Source organism: Boleophthalmus pectinirostris, unplaced genomic scaffold (genome assembly GCF_026225935.1).
Source record: "Boleophthalmus pectinirostris isolate CB_2022bp ecotype Guang Dong unplaced genomic scaffold, ASM2622593v1 HiC_scaffold_10, whole genome shotgun sequence".
NCBI lineage: Eukaryota > Metazoa > Chordata > Actinopteri > Gobiiformes > Gobiidae > Boleophthalmus > Boleophthalmus pectinirostris.
In genome coordinates this window covers 11,348,530-11,371,716 of record NW_026570971.1, presented here as the reverse complement: position 1 = coordinate 11,371,716, position 23,187 = coordinate 11,348,530, and the positions used below count along the sequence as shown (strand labels likewise).

Sequence of the window (23,187 nt, the reverse complement as noted above, 5' to 3'; positions counted from 1 at the left end):
GGAGTTTGACCAACATCTGATATCGTCATTACAATCATGTAAAACTGCTTTTAAATCGTCAAATAATGTATGTGACAACTTCTGCGTAGCTTGATTTTGTATTACACATGCAGAGTTGTTACTTCCATCTTCACAGGAAAGACCAGCACAAGTTTAGTGAAGGTGTATGATTGGTGTGTGTCCATATCAAAGCCTGATCCCGTCAGATCTCAGAAGTTAAGCGGTGCCGGGTCTGGTTAGAACTTGGATGGGAGACCACTGGGAAAATCAGGTGCCACAGGGGGGCGCCATTCGGAAACACTGTTGTTGTGTCTTTAGGCAAGACACTTCACCCATGTTGCCTAGTATGACTGTGGTTGTGTGTGTAAGTGATGGTGGTGGTTGGAGGGACCGATGGTGCAGATTGGCAGCCGTGCTTCCATCAGTCTGCCCCAGGTCAGTTGTGGCTACAACAGAAGCTCACCACCATGGGGTCTGGAGTGAATGAATAATGCTCTGTAAAGCATCTTTGTGACATATGTCTGTGAAAAACGCTATATAAATAAAAACATACTTAGACATAGATGAATTTTATGTCTTACCAAACAGGAATGTAGGGAGACAGATAATATGATCTGTGAAAAAAGGAAGACTGGAAAAGATTTTGTTAGAAGCTGAAACGAGTAATGACAAAGGAAAAAAGAGAGCTGCATTTGAACTAGGGCTGGTATCATTAAGAAGTTGCTGATACGATACATACCTCGATACATAGGCCACGATACGATACATACCTCGATACATAGGCCGCGATACGATACATACCTCGATACATAGGCCGCGATACGATACATACCTCGATACATAGGCCGCGATACGATACATACCTCGATACATAGGCCGCGATACGATACATACCTCGATACATAGGCCGCGATACGATACATACCTCGATACATAGGCCGCGATACGATACATATCTCGATACATAGGCCACGATACGATACATATCCCTCGATACATAGGCCGCGATACGATACATATCTCGATACATAGGCCACGATACGATACATACCTCGATACATAGGCCACGATACGATACATATCTCGATACATAGGCCACGATACGATACATACCTCGATACATAGGCCACGATACGATACATACCTCGATACATAGGCCACGATACGATACATACCTCGATACATAGGCCACGATACGATACATACCTCGATACATAGGCCGCGATACGATACATACCTCGATACATAGGCCGCGATACGATACATATCTCGATACAGTGCACTTTCGATTCAATATGATATATTTCAAAGTGAGTCAATACAAGTTCAATAAAAAATAAAGGCTAAATCATGGCTGTGATACTAAAAGTGTTTGTTAAACCACTTCTTGTGCAAAGTTAATATGAAATACGCCCATTTTAATCATCAAAACTGTTAAAATGTCAAATGTGTTGCATAAAAGAGTTTCGTTCCTCAAAAAAAAACCAAAAACTGCCGCCCTGTAACAAAATAATTTTGTAAAATATACCAAAAAATACTCTTGGTGATATATCGATACAGCAGCCCATGATGTCGATACTGTATCATGACATTAAACGATACGATATATCGATATTTTGATATTTTTGCAATCCCCTAATTCGAACAGCTTTGATTGGTGAAGGAGGAAATTCAGGAATTCAGAAATTAATCTAAGCCCCTTTTTCAAAACTATATCACAAGATAAAAAAAAAAAATAGTGGCATTCTCTGTAGCCGTCCGTAGCTTTACTTTTGTATCTTTTGAGAAAACCTTAGAAAGAAGCTGCAGAGGAAGACACCCTCTCCAGTGCCATGTGGTGTAATTTTGTCATGTTTATATAATCTGCACATCCCAAGTCCACCAAATGAGACTAATTATGCACAAGACTTAAACCCGAGCTCGGCGTGGCCCTCACATTAGCATGCTTCAGGTGTTCGGTGCGTTTGCCTATAGCTCTGTGGCCATATGGTTAACGTGTGGCTACATTCAGTATGTTAATCACCTGCCGCGCTATCAAGAGCCGCTGCTGCGATATATTGGAAAGTGTCGGCCATGTTTCCAATTCCCCTCAGAGTACACGGGGCCTGTTCGTATCTAACGCCGTTCTGGTGCTTATTATTCATATGGTATTAATATGAAAAATAATGGTTTTACACGTGTACAAAAGACATCCCACAAGCCCGAGATAGCATTTTCAACACTCAAGTTACATTTGAATAATTTTTAATGTCACACCGGATGAAATTTAAATTAAAAAGCGATTGAAAGTTGAATCTCTGCTCTCTTTTTTCCAACGGCAGTCATTGATTGTTCCATAGTGTGTCGTTTTTTCCTCTGCAACGAGTGACCGCAGTGCAGCACCAGGGACCTGCGAGAGTCGTTCAAAAGTCTCAATCTTAAATCTGAACAGAAGTGGGCACAACTGGACTTTAAAGATATTATAGAGATATTTTACGATGTAAGAACTATCTTCAAAGTTAAAGAAATTCGTCAAAATGTATGGAGTTTGTGCAGGGTATCCCCGGGTTTGACCACCCCAAATTTAAGACTTTTTTAAGACCTTTTAAAGACCACTTCAATGAAAATTAAGACCAACGTCGCGCCCATTATACGGGCAAAAAGCACCAGGTCTAATTCTAATAATGACCAACCAACTACTGGTACTATGTCTAGAGTCTAAGGCTACGTTTATATGAGGACGGTCTGAACAGAAGACACTGAAGTCACTTTTTATTCCGCATTTAGATGAGTGTTTTTGGAAGGAAAACTGCGTGCATACGGTGATGCAAAAGTGTGTGGAATTGGGTTGGGTATGAAAGCCAGGCAGTAGGGCTGGGTGATATGGATCAAAAATATATTTCGATATATTTTGCTATATCTCGATATACGATATATATCTCGATATCTGTACAGGAAAAAATAACCCCCTAAAACTGAAAATTGCAAAGACAAATCTGCCAAATTCCACAAGGTCTTTTTTTAATTGTAGTGCAAAGAGGAAGTTCATGTAGGAACAAAGTGCTTCTGCCACATTTAAGATTACAAAAATCTCTAATTACATAAATAATAATTTAACTGTAAAATAAAAGAAATAATACATATTGCCTTATTTTCATTCATAAATAAAACAGCTGAACTCAAGCTCATCTCATTTGCATTAACTCTGTTACCCAAACCAGAACCAGAACCATGAGCTCCTTCAGCAGAGGAACGTTGGGAGGTTCCTTATTGTAACAGATCCATGTTCCTCACCAGTGTAAGGAGCTCTGAGGTTTCCCACAATCCACTGCAGATCAAACCCAACGTTTCCAAACAAAACAATACAATACAAGTGACACTGCAGCAGATTATTCATTAAAATCTTCTGCATAAATAAACTTTATATTACTAAACTTTACAACATATAAAACATAACGACTCTAGAGCCACATCAGCCCATGTGAGATTCTAATGTGTTTAATGCAGTTTTGCACACGTGTTTACGTTTTACAGAAACGAAACTTAAAAGCGCATGGCTAATTTGCATAAACAGCACCGCTAATTGGTTCAGCTTCTTTTGGACTAAAGGACACGACTCAGTGGAACATGAGTGTTCTTTCTGTGAGGATGTGCTGCTGATGTTCTTGTCTGTAAATGGTGGAAAAGTTTCGTGGCGCTAGAAGCTTTTCACTGGCACCAACTTTCGGCGTTCACGGCGATAGTGACGAGTGAATGAGACACAAGCGAACAAAACCAGGGAGGCGGAGGCGCGCGGAGTCGACGACAGAGAAGGTAAACAAGCGAAGCGGCGAAATCAAAATTGAATATAAGCATCATATCGATATATACGATATGTCAGAATCCATACTGAGTTTAAAAAATATCTCGATATATTTAAAATATTGAGATATCGCCCACCCCCACCAGGCGGCTCGGTGGTGACGCTCGGTGGCGATGACGTAAACACGTACGTATCTGACCAGAGTTTTGAGTCTTGGTCATTGTATACGGAATTGATTGTTTACTCATTGCCGCCGGTGCCAAAAAACGAAGTATTGTTTGCGCATACTCCAAATTAGACGTTCATTCATGTTACGTTATTTCACGTTGTTTTTTTTACTCTCCTTCCATTTCACATTACACTGCAGCCCGGTTGAGTTTACAAAAAAATAGGATAATGAAATTTAAGACCTTTGTGAAAAAATAAGACTTGGACAACATAATTTAAGACTTTTTAAGACCTTAATTTAGGAACATGAAATTTAAGACCTTTTTAAGACTTTTAAGACCTCGCAGCTGCCCTGTTACCAAAAGCTTGCAAAATGTCCTCCAGCTATAGGTTCTCCTTTTGTTTTGCTTGAGATAATCCAATCCGTGCGACAGGTAATTACAAGCAGTGCGTCCGTGGCACCGAACTAATCACACTCTCGCTATTAAGTCATTTCTTTGTTACTGAAGTAGAATAGCGGCTTATTTGCGTTCCCTTCCTTTAAACGTAATGGGTAAAACTGCAGTAAAACAGGACAATATTCAGAGCTTTTATGCTTCTATTCTTGTCTCTGCAGAGCACGCTGTGACAAAGCTCCTTTTACAGATCCAGCTTTTTCACTTCTGATACTCATATGCATTAGGCGTGTGCAAAAATATTGAAATGCTGCTGTATGCTGAGTATTTTTTGGTATATTTTACTAAATTATTTTGTTACAGCGCTACAGTTTTGTTGTTGAAACTCATTAATGCGACACATTTGACATTTTCACTGTTTTGATGATTAAAATGTTTGTGTTTTATATTAACTTTGCACAAGAAGTGGTTTAACAAAGACTTGATTTAGCCTTTATTTTTTACTGAACCATAGAGAATTGATTTGAAATAACTTGACTAAACCAGGTCTAAACCAGGACTATCCAGGACTAAAACAGGACTATCCAGGACTAAAACAGGACTAAACCAGGACTAAACCAGGTCTAAACCAGGAGTAAACCAGGTCTAAACCAGGACTAAACCAGGACTATCCAGGACTAAAACAGGACTATCCAGGACTAAAACAGGACTAAACCAGGACTAAACCAGGTCTAAACCAGGAGTAAACCAGGTCTAAACCAGGACTAAACCAGGACTAAACCAGGACTAAACCAGGATTAAACCAGGACTGAACCAGGACTAAACCAGGACTAAACCAGAACTAAACCAGGAGTAAACCAGGTCTAAACCAGGTCTAAACCAGGACTAAACCAGGACTAAACCAGGACTGAACCAGGACTGAACCAGGACTGAACCAGGACTAAACCAGAACTAAACCAGGAGTAAACCAGGACTAAACAGGACTATCCAGGACTAAACAGGACTAAACAGGACTAAACCAGGTCTAAACCAGGAGTAAACCAGGTCTAAACCAGGACTAAACCAGGACTATCCAGGACTAAAACAGGACTAAGGACTAAAAGGACTAAACCAGGACTAAACCAGGTAAACCAGTAAACCAGGACTAAACCAGGACTAACCAGGACTAAACCAGGACTAAACCAGGACTAAACCAGGACTAAACCAGTTAAACCAGGAGTAAACCAGGTCTAAACCAGGTTCTAAACCAGGACTAAACCAGTTACAGGACTAAACTAAACCAGGACTAAACAGGAAACCAGAACTAATGTTACAGCGCTACAGTTTTGTTGTTGAAACTCATTAACGCGACACATTTGACATTTTCACTGTTTTGATGATTAAAATGTTTGTGTTTTATATTAACTTTGCACAAGAAGTGGTTTAACAAAGACTTGATTTAGCCTTTATTTTTTTACTGAACCATAGAGAATTGATTTGAAATATATCGTATTGAATCATATCGAATCAAAAGCTCACTGTATCGAGATATGTATCGTATCGTGGCTTATGTATCGAGGTATGTATCGTATCGGCAACTTCTTTATGATACTCAACACTAAGAAGTAAAATGATAAACTTCACCAAAATAAATGACAAAAACAGAAAAGGCTGGATTCCAAATGAAATCTTCAATCTACTGATGTCAACTGTATTTTAGTTTTAACCCGTCACATGCTTAAGTATTCTTGTGTTTCTCGTTTTCTGTTCTGTTTATGAGACTCAGATCCACGTAAATGTTACAGCTACATTTGGCTTGCTGCTAAAATGTCACCTGCAAAGTGAAATGTACTAACCCCAGGGAGGTTTTACCGGCTGGAGAGACTATTAAAGTCTGCTTTAGTCGAGGTGAACATCAGTGGGACTGTCACTGTTGGGCAAGTTACTTCAAAACTGTCATGTGTTATTTATGACTTGTTACTCTCATTTCAAAGTCATTCGTTACATTACAATGATACGGTTTTTAAAATGTAAAATATGACATGACTCTTACAGCACTTTTAAATTACTCTCACCAAAATAACTGCAAAGATGTTGAACTTTTGCCATATATGGACTAAACAAGGTCTAAACCAGGACTGAACCAGGACTGAAAGGACTGAACAGGACTAAAGGACTAAACCAGGACTAAACCAGGACCAGGACTGAACCAGGTCTAAACCAGGACTGAGGACTAAAAACCAGGACTAAACCAGGAGTAAACCAGGACTAAACCAGGACTAAACCAGGACTAAACCAGGACTAAACCAGGACTAAACTCCAGGACTAAAACCAGGAGTAAACCAGGTCTAAACCAGGTCTAAACCAGGACTAAACCAGGACTAAACCAGGACTGAACCAGGACTAAACCAGGACTGAACCAGGTCTAAACCAGGACTAAACCAGGAGTAAACCAGGACTAAAACAGGACTATCCAGGACTAAATCAGGACTAAACCAGGAGTAAACCAGGACTAAACCAGGACTATCCAGGACTAAAACAGGACTATCTAGGACTAAACCAGGAGTAAACCAGGTCTAAACCAGGTCTAAACCAGGACTAAACCAGGACTAAACCAGGACTGAACCAGGACTAAACCAGGACTGAACCAGGTCTAAACCAGGACTAAACCAGGAGTAAACCAGGACTAAAACAGGACTATCAAGGACTAAATCAGGACTAAACCAGGAGTAAACCAGGACTAAACCAGGTCTAAACCAGGAGTAAACCAGGACTAAACCAGGACTATCCAGGACTAAAACAGGACTATCCAGGAATAAAACAGGACTATCTAGGACTGAACCAGGACTAAACCAGGACTGAACCAGGTCTAAACCAGGAGTAAACCAGGTCTAAACCAGGACTAAACCAGGACTAAAACAGGACTAAATCCAGGACTAAATCAGGACTAAACCAGGAGTAAACCAGGACTAAACCAGGTCTAAACCAGGAGTAAACCAGGACTAAAACAGGACTATCCAGGACTAAAACAGGACTAAACCAGGACTAAAACAGGACTAAACCAGGACTAAACCAGGTCTAAACCAGGAGTAAACCAGGTCTAAACCAGGACTAAACCAGGAGTAAACCAGGACTAAAACAGGACTATCCAGGTCTAAACCAGGATTAAAACAGGACTATCCAGGACTAAAACAGGACTAAAACAGGACTATCCAGGACTAAACCAGGACTAAACCAGGACTAAACCAGGTCTAAACCAGGACTAAACCAGGACTAAACCAGGAGTAAACCAGGATTAAAACAGGACTATCCAGGACTAAAACAGGACTATCCAGGACTAAAACAGGACTAAACCAGGACTAAACCAGGACTAAACCAGGACTAAACCAGGACTAAAACCAGGACTAAACCAGGACTAAACCAGCAGGTCTAAACCAGGACTAAACCAGGACTAAACCAGGACTAAACCAGGTCTAAACCAGGACTAAACCAGGTCTAAACCAGGACTAAACCAGGACTAAACCAGGACTAAAACAGGACTATCCAGGATTAAACCAGGACTATGCAGGACTAAAACAGGACAAAAACAGGACAAATCTTGGACTAGGACTTGGAATCTAGGACCGCCCCTGAGAGAACCTCGAGCGCGTGGAGCAGGTGTCCTCAAAGCGTGACAGGGCGTCAGCTGCAGTTACCACCGTGGAGCACAGGCCTTTGCTCTGGTCCTTTTGCCCGCGGTCTACGCTGGCGACCTTTGGGCCAGTCCCGACATTCGGAACCGTAACGATGTCGTTTCACCGCTGCTGATATCGCGGTGATTTTAGTGAATTTGCATGAAGAAAAACGAAAAACCCACCACTTCAATCCAGGTTAAAAAAGCTTTGTAACGCGCATCACTGACATTTGTACCAACTAAAATATTACCATTTTTCCCTGTATTGTCTTACATTACTCCGTTACAGCAAAAAGCAACACATTACAGTAATTCGTTACTTTTATAATGCATTACTCCCAACACTGGTAACTGCACACATGGGTTTTTCCTCAATTTTGTTCATTTCTGTTGCTTCTTTAATACATTTTTGCAAATTTTCTGTACATTTCTTTTTTTTTTTGTCTGAGTCTGCCTCCTACTTACTCCGCAAAAACTACAATCTAGCCAAGTTAAGATGTCTTGAATTAAGAAAGTTTTATCATGATTTGAGTAAATTTCATTTGACAAATGAGAGGAATACGACTTTTTGTGCTTAAAATATGAAAATAGATCTTAAAATCAGAAAAACAACAACTCTTACGCACTTAAAATGAGAAACAAAATCAAATGCTGCTTGAATTAAGAAAAACACACTTGTTCCATTGATAGATCCTTTTACTTGTCAAGCTGAATCCACTCAAATAAAGTCAAATGTTCTTAATTTAAGTCGTTTTAACTTACTTAGATATTGTTTTTTGCCGTGTGCAACCACATTGTCCAGCTTCCCCACACGTGCCCACTCCTCTCACGCTCCTCCTTTTCTGATCCAACACTTCAAACCGCATTTTTGTTCCATTTTTGATTTATCTTTCTTCCCTCTCCTAACTCTCTCTCGCACGTGTCTTCCAGATTGACCCGCGAAGTCCCGCCTGCCGTCCACCTGCCGAGCCTGACCCCCGACCTCCTTCGATGTCCCGCTGTCCTCTGATGTAAGGGCTTATGTTTGTTTACGCTGCTGCCTCCAGGGGGCACTCTGCTCCTTGTCAACGTCCCTGACCTCTGCCGACAACAAAGAGCAGTTAATGCGCAAATAAACAGAGAGGGATAAACAGCCCGCAGACACAGACCTGGGCTTTATCATGCGCAGGGACACACACAAAGAAAGAACGCGCGGGGATTTGAAGGATTATGTTTGAAGTAAAAGTAAAATTAGCAGCAGAAGCAGAGTAACAGCAGTCATTTATTTATTTCTTTTCTGGGTTCGCCACCTGCTTGTCTCCAGGAACGTCGTCCCGTAATCTCTGCCACATTAATTGAGGCAGAGAATCTAACCCGCAACCTTCTACTTGAGAGCCAGCAACGCTAAGCACTCTGTCACCGCGCAGATTAATTACTGCTGAGAATTAGAGCGTTAGGTGCGCTCAAGTGGTTCACTTTATGACAGGGCAATTCAACAACTTTCACACCAACACTTTCAGCACAATTTTGGGTCGGACGAAATATTTCCAGTGTTGGGAAGGTTACTTTTAAAATGTATTCCCCTACAGATTACAGATTACATGCCCCAAAATGTAGTTAGTAACGTAATCCATTAAATTACTTAAAGTGAGTAACATAATCTGAATACTTTGGATTACTTGATTTGCTGTAGAGAAGCAAAGATGAGGAAATCTTCACATAAGATGTTTTATCTGCTAAAAGAAAATTTAAAAAAGACCAGACTTTACTTGACCAAATTAAAAATATTATTGACAGAAGAGGAGGAGACACGACCGCGCAGCATCATTTAGTCCTGTTAAATCCTGTTTGAGACATAGTTTAGACCTGGTTTTAATCCTGGTTTAGACCTGGTTTGGACCTGGTTTTAGACCTGGTTTAGACCTGGTTTAGACCTGGTTTGGACCTGGTTTAGACCTGGTTTAGACCTGGTTTTAGTCCTGGTTTAGACCTGGTTTGGACCTGGTTTGGCCCTGGTTTTAGACCTGGTTTAGACCTGGTTTTAGTCCTGGTTTAGACCTGGTTTGGCCCTGGTTTAGACCTGGTTTAGACCTGGTTTTAGTCCTGGTTTAGACCTGGTTTGGCCCTGGTTTAGACCTGGTTTTAGTCCTGGTTTGGACGTGGTTTAGACCTGGTTTTAATCCTGGTTTAGACCTGGTTTGGACCTGGTTTAGACCTGGTTTTTGACCTGGTTTAGTGTCCGGCAATGAGTGGAAGTACCAAAAAAAGACCAAAAAAAGTGAAAACAGGAAAATACCGCTGTGTAATTTATTTCAATAAAGTAACTGTAATCCAATTACCACTCACTGAAACAGTAACTGTAACTGAATACAGTTACTCATAATTTGTACTCTGGTTACGTAACTCTGGTACATGTAATCTGTTACTCCCCAACACTGAATATTTCCAACACTAGATCAAACACAACAATTCTTATATTTGATTTTTGTGAAAAATAAAATGCAAAAGGCTTCACTGACATTGCTTTCTGAAATTGCCAATCCAGTTCTGAACCAGTGTTAAATAAACTAGGACTTAATTAGTGGTAAATGGGACTAAAGCAGAATTCAACCAGGACTAAACCTTGTCTAAAACAGAATTAAACAAACACTAAACCAGGACTAAAGTAGTACTAACCCAGAATTAAAGCAATTCTAAAGCAGTGAAAAAGAGAAAATATTTTTACATTTGGACAGTAGTTTGAACTCGATTTTGAAGGCCTCATCTGGTTTCCATGCCACAAGTTGAATAAACCTGCAATATGGCAATGTCTAACAGCCAATAAACTGGACTGGAACGAGGAACAAGAGCCGCCTCTACTCTGTGGGGAGGCTGAGGTCCTTTGACATCTGCAGGACAATACTCAGGATGTTCTATGAGCCTGTAGCATCCAGGGGCATCATGTACACTGTGGTCTGCTGGGGAAGTCTGCACATGAGGGACACTATTAGACTCAGAAAGATCATGAAGAAGGTGCCATGTTGTGGGGGGAGGAGCTGGACTCTGTGACTGTAGTGTCGGACAGGACAATGTTGTCCAAAATCAGGACTATTCTGGACTCTCCCTCCCCGCACTCCACTTGGTCAGCTACAAGAGCTCGTTCGACCATAGACTCTTCATGCCACGCTGCTCCACCGAGGGCCCGTTTTGGGACTTAAATACTCAAAAATCTGAAACCACCTCCAGAGTGGAAAAGTTTAATACACTCCGCTGTAGTGTTTCCGTCTACATTGCCCAAGACGCAAAACTCTGGTCAGATCTGGTTTACGTCACGTACATCAACACCTAGGCGCCGAGCCGCCCGGCATGCATACCCAATCGAATTCCAGACACATTTGCATCACCGTATGCATGCAGATTTCCTCCCGAAAACGCTCGTCTAAACGCGGAATAAAAAGTGAAGATGAGACGTCACTTTTGCATCTTCTCAACTCTGTGCTGTAAAGTCTTACTGTACAACCTTCTGCAATATTCTCTTCACACCTCCTTTTTGTAAAACTGGACTGATGTAAAAATGTTATGGAAGTACTACATTTTTATCATTGAAGTTTATTTTATTGTGGGTTTAATTGATTAAGACTTGCAGTTATTTTCTTTAAGCTACTGATATATATATATATATGTTTTATATTTGAACTTCTGCTGCTCAGCTGCATGTCTAAAATGAAAAGAATTTCCCCTTGGGGATGAATAAAAGTAATTCTTACATGTGGACATGTGCCCTACCACATGTCCACATGTAAGTGTTCAGCGCAGCATCTGAACACTGAACACTCACATGTGGACGTGTGGAGGGGCAGCTGGATAACATGTGTTTACCGTGGGTTACATCAGTGGCCTATTTACATTATAATCACAACTAACAATCTTACACATTTAGTTTCATTTCTGTTTTGTGTCTTTCCAGGTATTATAGAAGCCTTCCTTGGATGTAAGTACAGAGTGTTATTATTGCAGCTGAAGCGGTGCTCTTATGTGACGCACGTGTGGTTTTTTGATGTGCAGGTTGGATGGAGAACAGGTCGAATGTCCGCTGGAACGATCGTGATAACCGGGGGAATACTGGCCGGAGTCATCCTGCTGTGCATCATAGCGGTGCTCTGTTACTGTAGACTCCAGGTACATGTCACTCTTTATCTAAATATACAGCAGGGATCATTTAGTTTTGTTCCGTTGGTCAAATATGCAGACCGCTGTTGGTAGAAGCTGAAATGCTCAAATCCACTCTTTTGGTAAGGAGGCTGTAAGTGATAGTGCCATGGATTTTGTTAGTAGATGTGTTTCTTAAATACTACTACTAGTTTATTATATTACTATGAATTACTGACATCATAAAGAAAATATAACCTGTAGTCTCAAAAAATTTTCTGATTTTCAAGTAGCTTTGGGAACAACAGATGAATAAATCCAACAATAGTTTCACCATTTATAAAATATACAGTACGTCTGTTATTTATTTATTTATTTTGAGTATATGCTACTTATACTCACTTGAAATAGACTTTCTTTTTTTTTTTTTTTTTTTTTACAAAACAAAAACAAAACAGACCACAACTACATGGACCATGACAGAAAGAGTCCAAGCTGAAGCAAAAGAACCAAACCCTATTAAAAACAGAATTCCAAGAAAGAAAAGTTTGCATTTACAGCTTAACTTATGACTCACTGTACATATAAGTGACAAAATATAAATTAAAACAAACTAAATTGAATGCATAACACTTTTACACTTTACACTTTATACATTTTTCGAAGGTTTTTACAGTGCTGGACCTCACGTTGTTCCATAAACTAACCCCCTCCAACAGAAATACAATCACTTCTTTTCTTAGTTCTTATGTTCATTTTTTTTTTTTTAAAGATGCCCGTTTTGATTTTTTTATAAATTTTTTTTCATTTATGGTTGTAATAGCAATGTTAACAAAGGCACAAAAGATTATCGTTTATGATCGTACAAAATAAACCATAATGAGAATGAAAAAAATGTAAGGATTTTTTGTTTATGGTCGTACAAACTAATAGGCGAGTTTCAGCTGACGTCATTGTTATTAAAAGCCCGCGTTGCATGCTGGGAAATATTTTGGTCGGAGGCAAGAAACACAGTAGTGGTCAAACACAGTGCGTAACCTCGCGTATTTATCCCCGATAACGGTAAATTCCTGCTGCATTATCGGATGCACAAATAGAAGCACGGAAGAAGGAAAATGTCTTTTTCGTATTCCGAGTGAAAAGAACCGCTAACGGTGAATTAAACGGCTTTCAAACATCCGCAGAGCAAAACGTAGAAGATCCTAGCAAACCGTGGACTCCAACAAGTTCAACAACACATCGAGACTCTTGGAGGTTTTCATCTTTTCTGCTGTGAATGGCCCAGGAGTTTCCACCAAGTCATTGTGGATATCGCCAAAGTGAATATTTGTCCAGGTAGTTGGCGATTCTGACCAGAAATTTGGTTTGGTCCAGGCTCTTTAGGGGTTGAAAAGGGTGATTTGTCGTCCATCGATGCTTATGACCAATTTCTGGTCAAATGGTCTTGGGTCCTCTGCCGTTAGAGTGGATAAATAACCGGGATCAATACCCTTTACGTGCTTTCTCGCTCCGTCCGTCATGTTGAATTAGTGTTTCTTGCCGCCGACCAAAATAGTTCCCAACATGCAACGCGCGCTTTTGTCAACAATGAAACTCGCCTATACTAATGTTAAAAGAGGCACAAAAGTTTATCGTTTATAAAAATAAAAGGTAATGCTAAAAAAAATAAAATAAAATTTCAAGAAAAGCATGTGTTTAATCAATAGTCGTGGTCTACAGTAGCTCTAGTCTTGTAGGTATTTTTGTAAGAATTTCTGTAAGTTTTTTTTTATTTTACCCCCTCCCTCGTCCCGGTGGCTGACATGTGCTTTAGTCTTGTCAAACTGCTATCTTGCTCAGAATAAAGTAGCTAATTACTATTTAATTTAACTTATTACAGCTCTCAGGAGGTTAGTTGTGTGCATGTATTTGTAGAGAACGTTTTGCTCCATACCTAAAGTTTTGTGGAGCTGTACAAGAAGGATTTTTGTAAGTTTGACAATCGAGCTTGTATCTTAAGGTTAACTCATTTGAAGTTTTTCATCTGATATATTGAACGTAACTCTTTTTGTCCACCTATAGTTTCCCAAAGCTCAGTTCTTGATTTATGACATGTGTTTCTGTGTGTCTGTAGTACTACTGCTGTAAGAAGCCTGAGGCGGAGGTGGGCCTGGGCTCTCTGGGGGCCGACCCTCTCTCTCACTTCCCCTGCGACGCCTGCGCCGCTCTGGAGATGGACGGGACCGACATCACCCCCGTGTCCCTGGACCAGCTGTGCACCCCCTCGCCCCTGTCGCCCCTGTCCCCCGCCTCCCCCCTCAGCCTGTGCCCCTCCTGCTCCCCGGGACTGGCCCACCACCACGAGCTGCTCAACGGGGGCGAGCGGCTGGGCTTCCACACCTACTACGAGCCCCCGTCCCACGGCTCCACCCTGCCGCACACGCCCTCCCCCCTCAGCCTGAGTTTCTACGGGTCTTCGGAGATGTTCCCCCCTCCCCCGCCCCCGCTCCAGTCCTACAGCACGGATGTTTGACTGCCACAAGACGGACAATTCCAGCACACTCACACGCACTGCAAAAAAGAGGGTGATTTACGTTTGAGGAAATGACTTGAATTCTGAATATTTGTTTTTAAAGCTCCTATATGACACAAAATTGACTCTTGTGAGCTTTAAGTCATGTTAAAATGTTGTTACCTCCTCAAAAACAGACCTGGAGTTGTGTTTTGTTTCATTCACACGTTTGAGTTTTCGTCTCCAAAGCTCTAAATGCTCTGTTCCACCTTGTGATGTTATGAATCTGTAGTTTTCAAGTGAACAGCTGCATTTTACCTTTTATTCACTGGAGTTTGGATATTCCTGGGGTGAAATCCAAATGATTCTGGTGAAAGTGTATGGAGTTTGTTTCTGTTTGTGACAAGAAACCAGCCTATAAATGCAGAATTTTTGTTTTAAACACGTGTTTTGTTTCATAAAACCAACTCCAGGTCTGTTTTTGACGAAGAAAGAACATTATAACGTAGATTGGAAAAGCGTGTAATATACGCTCTTTAAGTAGCTTGAACAATTTTTTTTTTTTAACTTGGCTATTACAGATTTTTCCTTTTAACATTAAGCTCAATCATCTGTCAGAGGAGTGAGGAAATAGCACTCAAAATAACACAAATGTAACTTTCTCATTGTTAATCATCTTACTTCAACTTAAAGTGGAACTAAACACTAAATTAACTTTTAGTGTGACTAAACCAGAGGTGGGCAAACTGCGGCCCTTTAATCTTTTTAATCTGGCCCGCCGAACTTGAATAAATAACAAATAAAATACAACAATAATAATAAAAAAAAAAAAAAAACTTGTTAATGTTTTATTTTTCCTGCAATTCCAGCATTTACCAATAGAGGGCACTTTAGATACATTCACCTTTATCGAGGTTCGTCGTATTACGATGCATTCAGATTATGCTGTACTGACCCCTAAACCCTTCTGTAAAGATAGAGAATGTCGAGCGGATAACTAAATATTTTTTTACTGAACACCGATCAACTGCTGTATGCCCGATATGCAAAGAGACTGTTGCGGTTTTTAAAGAATATAATATCAGCCGACGCTTTACCACAAAACATGCTGACGATGCTGGCAGGAAGTCAGAGAAAGTCATATCCCATGTTATTTTTTTCTCTTATAAGGTGGTTTACCAAAAAACTCCCTCCATCTCCTCCTGGTCCGACTCTTCCGTCAAATTTTAGAACTCTTTGTGTCCCACGAGTCAAAAAGTTTGCCCACCCCTGGACTAAACTGTGTACATGGTGTTTTAATAGAACTGTTTACTGTTCCTTGTCATTTGTAGCTTTGTGGTTAAAAACATACAAAAACTAAGTGAGTGTGCTGCATGCTGTGGCCCTTTCAGTTTGAAGTACTTTGTGACATTACGCATGACTGCCCTGGTTAAGGAGCGGGGTTTGAAGTGTGGATACTTGTTGGACCAATCACACTGTACCTCATAAGTTCAGACCACGCCCCTCCCCCGCTCTCACGCTCTGCTTCAGTCCACACACACACTGCCAGTCTAACAGCTCTAGTTTCACTGTAGCTGTGGGCAGAGTTTAGGCGTTTAGTCCCACTTTAAACAATCAAACAGTGAATCAAACTACTACATATTCTGAATTCAAGTTATTTCAATATGGAAGATAATTTGTTTCATCAGATTTTGAGTTTTAAATGCCACATGTCTGAATTATTTTTATTCTGAATTTTAGTTGCTGTAATTGTAAGTGTACATTTTCAAAGTGTTTGAATTTTGACTGTAGAATTTGAGGGCCGAAAGGACGAGATCACAGATACAAGTGGGCAAGTCCCACCAGAAGGAGGCCCCAGGACACGCTGGAGGGACTATGTCTCTGGGCTGGCCTGGGAGCGCCTTGGGGTCACCCTGGAGGAACTGGAGGAAGTGTCTGGGGTGAAGGAAGTGTGAGAGTCCCTACTTAGACTTCTGCCCCTGTGCCCCTGGATAAGCGGAAGAAAATCGATGGATGGAATTTGAAGGCTTGAATATATTTGTACTGAATATTTAAAAGGTGAAATCTTAATTTTGTATTTGAAATATACTGAAAAAGTATACTTAAAATTTCAGCAGCTAAAATTCAGAATAAAAAGAATTCAGTTCATTTTTCAGATTTCAAAAATTCAAAGTGAGAAATTCAGCGGTATTTAAAATTTAAAATCCGATGGAACAAATTATCTTCCACATTTTAACTTCAGATGTTGCAGTGCTACAATGACGCTGTACAGCACACAGAAATGAAGCCACAACTGTTTGTGAGGTGTGTTCAAATAGATTTTTTTTCTATAACTAATTTCAATTTTGTTTTGACAGTTCACAGTTCACAATGCCAATAATTATAACATTGTTTAAAAACATAAGCTTAATGATTATACAGACACTCGATAAATAAGGGGACTGTGGAAGTGCAGTTTCTACATTTCAAGTAGATTTAGCACAAAGTAAGTTTTTATTATTTATGGAGATTACACAGTATTGGTTTGTATTCAAATGTTAAAGGTGCACTATGTAACTTTTTAGTTGGGGGTCCGTCACCTGCTTGTTTCTATGGATATGTCATTGCTCTGCCTGGAAAGTTCCACAGTGTGACATTAAACAGTTCTACCTTACATTTATTCGATTACAGGTGGTTTTATTAGCCAGGCTGGCGCCACCTAGTGCCTCCGCTCAGTTTAATTTCTCTTCAGCGACTAGGTCAGGAATCAAATACACTAGACAGTTTGCAAGAACCCCGGAAGTGCGAGTTCGGGCACCAGCCAATCAGCGAAGAGCCATACATTCTGTGTTGGCAACGATTCCTGAGATTGAGGATTTAAAGCTGGAACAAAGAGAAGGTTTAGTGAATTTTGTCAAGGGGAAAGACGTTATTGCTCTTCTTCCTACGGGATTTGGGAAAAGCTTAATATACCAGTTAGCCCCAGTATTACATGCATTACATCGCCACGACCAAATAGCAACGATTGGTTAAATTTAAAAAAAAGTACCCGCCTACCGTTGAGTGAACGAATCCTAATGCTGTGAGGTCAGACTGTTTCCACAAAGTGAAACCGGCTGATGACTCGGGCTATGGTTTTATAGCTCAAAAATATAAAGAAAAACAGACATTCTGATTCTGAGCGGGGTCGCCTCTCCACAGATCTGACCTGTAACTCGGTCTGCTTTGGTCTCTGTGAAGATAGAAAGGTTTAATGCCAAACTGTGAAACATTCCAGACAAAGCAACAACATCTGCACGGAAAAACACATTTGACGAACCCTTCCAGCCACCAGAAAAGTTACACAATACACCTTTAAATATATATAGAGGTATTTAATTAACTTTTTATTACCTTTAAATTGTAATCATCACAAACATAAATTTAAATGCACTGGATTTGAAATACTAAATGAATCCCAACACAATCTTTAGTATGTTTTGGTGAGAGCACAAAGCAGATTCACATTTACGTCACTACTTCTCGAGAAACTTCGTATTTTAAGTCTAGAGAAATGAACTCGGATTAAACTTTTTCAGCTGAAGTGATGTGTGACAGCCTATTTCTCTCCTCACAGTCTTATTGAAACCATAAAACTCTCCGGTCTTTCCCTTGGGAGCTGCTAATTGTGAAAAAGACATTCAAACTTGAGTGACAATTTAAAGAGTCCCACTACGCTCCTCTGGGGTACCCCTAAGGGACCTCTATATTCATCTTACCGCGCACTAATATGACCCAATTGTGCCGTTACCTTGTTTTGTACGAAATATTTTAACATATTTATTATCCTGTTGTCAATTCTAATTTAATTCTTTAAACCCATGGCTCACTGGAGGCTTGATGTGTGATAAAATGAGCGTCGGAAACAGACTTTAGAGACGCTTTATTTCCAGTTTCGTGGTTATGGCGGTAGTTTTCTGAGTGCTCCGTTTTACACCACATGTTTAAATCCTACTTTTACGATGCTGAACCCAAAGCCAAAATGAGAGGAGAAAAGGTTTAATTATATAGTAGCTGGTATTTTAATTATTGTCGCTGTAACCAACTACATTATTCAACATTTAATAATTTCTTCACTTATTTTTTGAAGGTGTAACTTTTTTTGTGAAGGGTTTGCCACCTGCTATCCACAATTATCAACTTCCAAAATTAGATGATACCATACTTTGAGACAGGCACAAAGGTCAGTTTTTCCTACAGATTCCATTGTAAAAAAGAAAGAGAAATATCCAAAAAGTAAATTCACAAATGTTGAACCACATCATTGGCCTATTGCTGTGTTTCAGATTAATTCACAACATTCTATAGACCAATGTTATTAAATATATATGGGGAGCGGCTAAAATTAATATTGTTAAAATGCAGATTTTTGTTGCCATACAGTGAATTCTTGTGTCTAGACCAGGGGTGGGCAATTATTTTCATTCACGCACCGCAAAAAGCAATATCTTGGCTTAAATTAACTTGATTTTAAGTGCAAAGAGTTGTTGTTTTTCTTATCTGAAGTGTAGCAAGATGTATTTTTATGTTTTAAGTACGAAAAATCTTGGCAGATCATTTTACTTGTGAAATTTACTCAAACTTTCATTAAACTTTCTTAATTCAAGTCATCGTAACATGGATAGATTTTAGTTTTTGCATTGTGAGGCCAGAAAACAGAAAATATTGTGGAGGGCCGGGCCAAAATGTCAAAATGTCAGCTCAGTTCTGCATAATATTTATTGCATTTCTTTATAAAAAAGCAGTGAATAGGATTGTTTTGACAAGCTGGTGAGACTGGTAAGAGTTTATGTTATGACTAAGCAATGAAAAAGTGAGGTTGCCTTACAAAAAATGTCATAAAAAACACCTCTAAAGTAAAAGCAATGCTGTTTTAGTTCATGCAGGAGGTAAAATGATAAATTATGTTTATTTTGTAATTCCAAATTAGCTTAAAGGTTGTATGGAGGATTTTTTTTGTTTCAAATTGTCAATGATAGCATTATAGAGGTGCAGTAGCCTTGTAATTATGATGACCAAAAAAAAAGAGAATAAAAATTCATCAACTCTGGACGTGGTGGGGCTAAACATTTGCCAATAGATAACGACACTGCCTCGTTATCTGTGAGCTGACAGGCTGTCAATCAAACTCCCTACGTTTCTAGCGTAACTGACTTGCCTGCGCGCTGCCGTTACGTGGTTTACGTACACCTGTCACGCAGTCCACAGACGCAAGACGCACAGACGCTGTTTACTCCACCAACGCAACAGTTCTTAGCGGCTTTTTTGACCTATATCTTCCTCGCAGTTCACACAAAGTTTGTTGCAATGGCGACAAGAATCCAGGAGCTGTTAGCCGCAAAAGAAAGTCCGTTTTTGAGGTCGCTGAAAGAAGAAGACAAGGGGAAAAGCAGCGAAGCCAAACTAAGGTGATTCTTGAAGATTCATTCCAGCGATGGCGCGACTGAAGCAGACGCAGGGTCTAAAGACTGACGCACTGGTCGCCAAATTACTCCTGGACAGGTCACTTCTGCTTATTATGAAAACATACTTTATTTCCAAGAGCTAGACAAACGTTTTTCAGGACACGAAAGCGATATCCTATGTCTGAAAACGTAATTTTCAAGGCAAAGAAAGAGTCCGCTTGCTGCTGCGTGTTGTAGCTAGTTCATTCGCACTGAATCTCCGCGCAACCTTCTCTGCTCCCCTTTCCTGCTCCTGTCCCCGCTGCCCGCTCCGCTCTTCTCCCTGCTCCTCACTTCTCGTCCGTCAACTAAAGGATCGTATGTGGGCTGGGAGCTGCACAATGCCCATGTCTTGTCTAAACACTGATAGAAATGTTCAGGTTCAACATTTGTGAATTTACCTTTTGGATATTTCATGGTAAAGTACAATGTAATCGATAAGGAAAACTGTTTCCCTCATCTGGGTGTCGGGCTGGGGATCATTAGGAAGTTGCAGATACTATACATATCTTTATACGGCTTTTGATTCAATATGATTCGATATGATACATTTTGAAATTGATTCGATACGGCATTCAATAAAAATTAATGGGTAAAGCATGGATGTGATGCTAAAAGTCTTTGTTAAACCACTTCTTGTGCAAAGTTCATATGAAACACAAACATTTTAATCGTCAAAACAGTGAAAATGTCAAATGTGTTGGATAAACGAGTTTCCTTCCTCTGAACAAGACACAAAACTGTACCACTGTAACAAAATAATTTAGCAAAATACAGCAGCCCACGATATCGATACTGTATCATCACATTAAACGATACGATATTTAAATATTTTTGTACACCCCTGTCTGGGAGAATGACATAATCACATTCAAGCATCTGAAATCCAGTAATATGAAATTATAACTAATAATTGCCTTGAAAACACCGCAGACACAAGCAGGCGACGTCATCAGGCCAAGTTACAGGTCAGATCTGTGGAGAGGCGAGCTTGCTCATAGTAGAATGCGTGCTTTTCAATTGTTTGGCGACGCCTATAATTGAATAAACACAAGCTGGATGTGTTTAATGCCATACTGTGTCATATTTCAGGCAAAGTAAAAATATAGTGCACCTTTAAAATGTTATTTACATGTATTTTTTTTTCTATCATAAAGTGTTTTGAAGCAATGGTTTAATCACAATTTAAGCTACTTGACTTAGTGATTGTGTATTTAGTTGAATTCCACTTCTGAATGAATACAAACTAGACGGGCTCTCTTTTCTACCTTTATCTTGTCTCGGTTTCACTGTTTTCAAGGTCGTTTTGTTGTTTTTCTGCTTGGCACAAAAAAAAAAAAAGAAGATACAATTATTTACTTGATGAATTGCTGTATTTCAAGTGACGTCAACGAAAATTCCGGTTTAATTTGTAGCTTTGTAAATTAAACATAAAGCAGCCACAGTTTCGTTTTGATTCCAATGTACTGTATCACGAACCTCAAATTGTCTGGTTGTACTTATCCAGCTACACCTTTTACCTGCCCCCGTCTGCAGACTTTAGAGAATGCAGTGACGTCATCTGATACCCGGCAATAAAAGCAGAACTGAACAGAGGACCTTGTGAATGACTAGTGACAGTCACAATGGTATCTGTGTAGTCCCCTCTGCTCTTGCTCTTTCCACTCTCCCTTCTCCTTTTACCTCTTTCACTCTCATTCTCCAGACTCGGCCCCATTTTCTCACATCCTCCACCTTAGGGCTAACGGCCATCGTGGGAATTCTGCTCGGTTTTCCTGAAAGCCAACACGAAGAAATTTATATTGTAGACCTTTTTTTAATATCGTATGTGACCAGAATGTTCAAATTTAAAGGGTCTATATGACACTATTTTTGGACTTTTGTTTCATTCGCACATGTTTAACACAAAAAACCTGCATATTTACGCTTTAAGAGGTCTTCTCTCGATCTAAAAACACTCTCTTCCACCTTGTGATGTCATGTGGTAACACAGGAAAGGCTCCACTGTGTTTTTAAACTCCATAGACCTTCACTAGAATCATTTGGCTAAGTTCACCACTGGAACTGCCAATTTCGACTTAACTAAAAGTAAAATGTAGATGTTAACTTGAAAACTACTGCTCACTACATGACATCACAAGGTGGAGCAGAGCATTTTGAGCTTTGGAGATGTAGACAGACTGATAAATCTTTACTCAAACATGTATGAATGAAACAAAACACAACTTCAGGTTTGTTTTTGAGGAGGTAACAACATTATAACATGGATTAAAGTTCACAAGAGTCCATTTTGTGTAATATAGAACCTTTAAGGAATAGAGGCAACCACACCACAATGTCTGGGTAGAAAAACATCACTTAGTTTGCTTTATTTTCATATGTTGTAATATTTTGACGTGAACCGAAGTTTCTCCATTGACATCACATTATGTTCCAATTCATTTTTGTCTCCAGTTGCCTCCATTTCCGAATTGACGTCCGGAAGTGCTGCAATGTAGGGAAAACTTAACTCCCATTTAATGCTTTTCTATGGCAAAATATCTGTGGAAATGTCTCGCGTATTTTCCACCAGCTTCGTAAATCTGCCCTATCACCAAATTTTTAACCAAAAAGGTCAACAAAGGATAAACATTCTTCCCATGAAGAATTTATCCACAACTATCAAGGTAATAAAGACGAAACCGTAAAGGTGAACAACAACGACGCATTAGTGAACAAAACTAACATTATGGTCATGAATAAAACATAAGTAACTTTTTTAACTCAGACTGATTCTACAGTTAAAATTAAAAATCGATTTCATAAAGTAGATATCAGCATAGATAGAGAGATTTGTGCAATTTAAATGCTCGACGTTAAATCTGTGAACATGTGTAGCACTCGAACTGCACAAATCTCTCTGTCTATGCAAATATCTACATCATGAAATTGATTTTTAATTTTAATTGTAGAATCAGTCTGAGTTCACGAGCTCCTTATGTTTTATTCATGACCATAATATTAGTTTTGCTCAGTAGTTCACTAATGCGTCGTCGTTGTTCACCTTTACGTTTCTTTAAATTCTTCATGGACAGAATGTTTATCTTTTGTCAACATTGTTGGTTGAAGATTTGGTGATGGGGCAGATTTAA

General features: G+C 39.7%; 1 protein-coding gene across 4 annotated transcripts in view; it reads left to right on the top strand.

Moving 5' to 3' along the window:
• The window catches only part of LOC129411267 (protein FAM163A-like), a 60,013-nt gene extending 40,159 nt beyond the window's left edge, over positions 1 to 19,854 (top strand). For 3 of the 4 annotated variants that reach the window (XM_055161639.1, XM_055161644.1, XM_055161651.1), the window contains exons 2-5: positions 8,927 to 9,006; positions 11,922 to 11,945; positions 12,020 to 12,133; positions 14,217 to 19,854. In XM_055161639.1, coding sequence (XP_055017614.1) covers positions 12,041 to 12,133; positions 14,217 to 14,615 — 492 coding nt within the window. In that variant the 5' untranslated portion in view covers positions 8,927 to 9,006; positions 11,922 to 11,945; positions 12,020 to 12,040 and the 3' untranslated portion in view covers positions 14,616 to 19,854. The remainder of the gene's footprint in view (positions 1 to 8,926; positions 9,007 to 11,921; positions 11,946 to 12,019; positions 12,134 to 14,216) is intronic. The other variant, XR_008633228.1, reaches the window with a different exon arrangement.
• Positions 19,855 to 23,187: the final 3,333 nt, after the last annotated feature.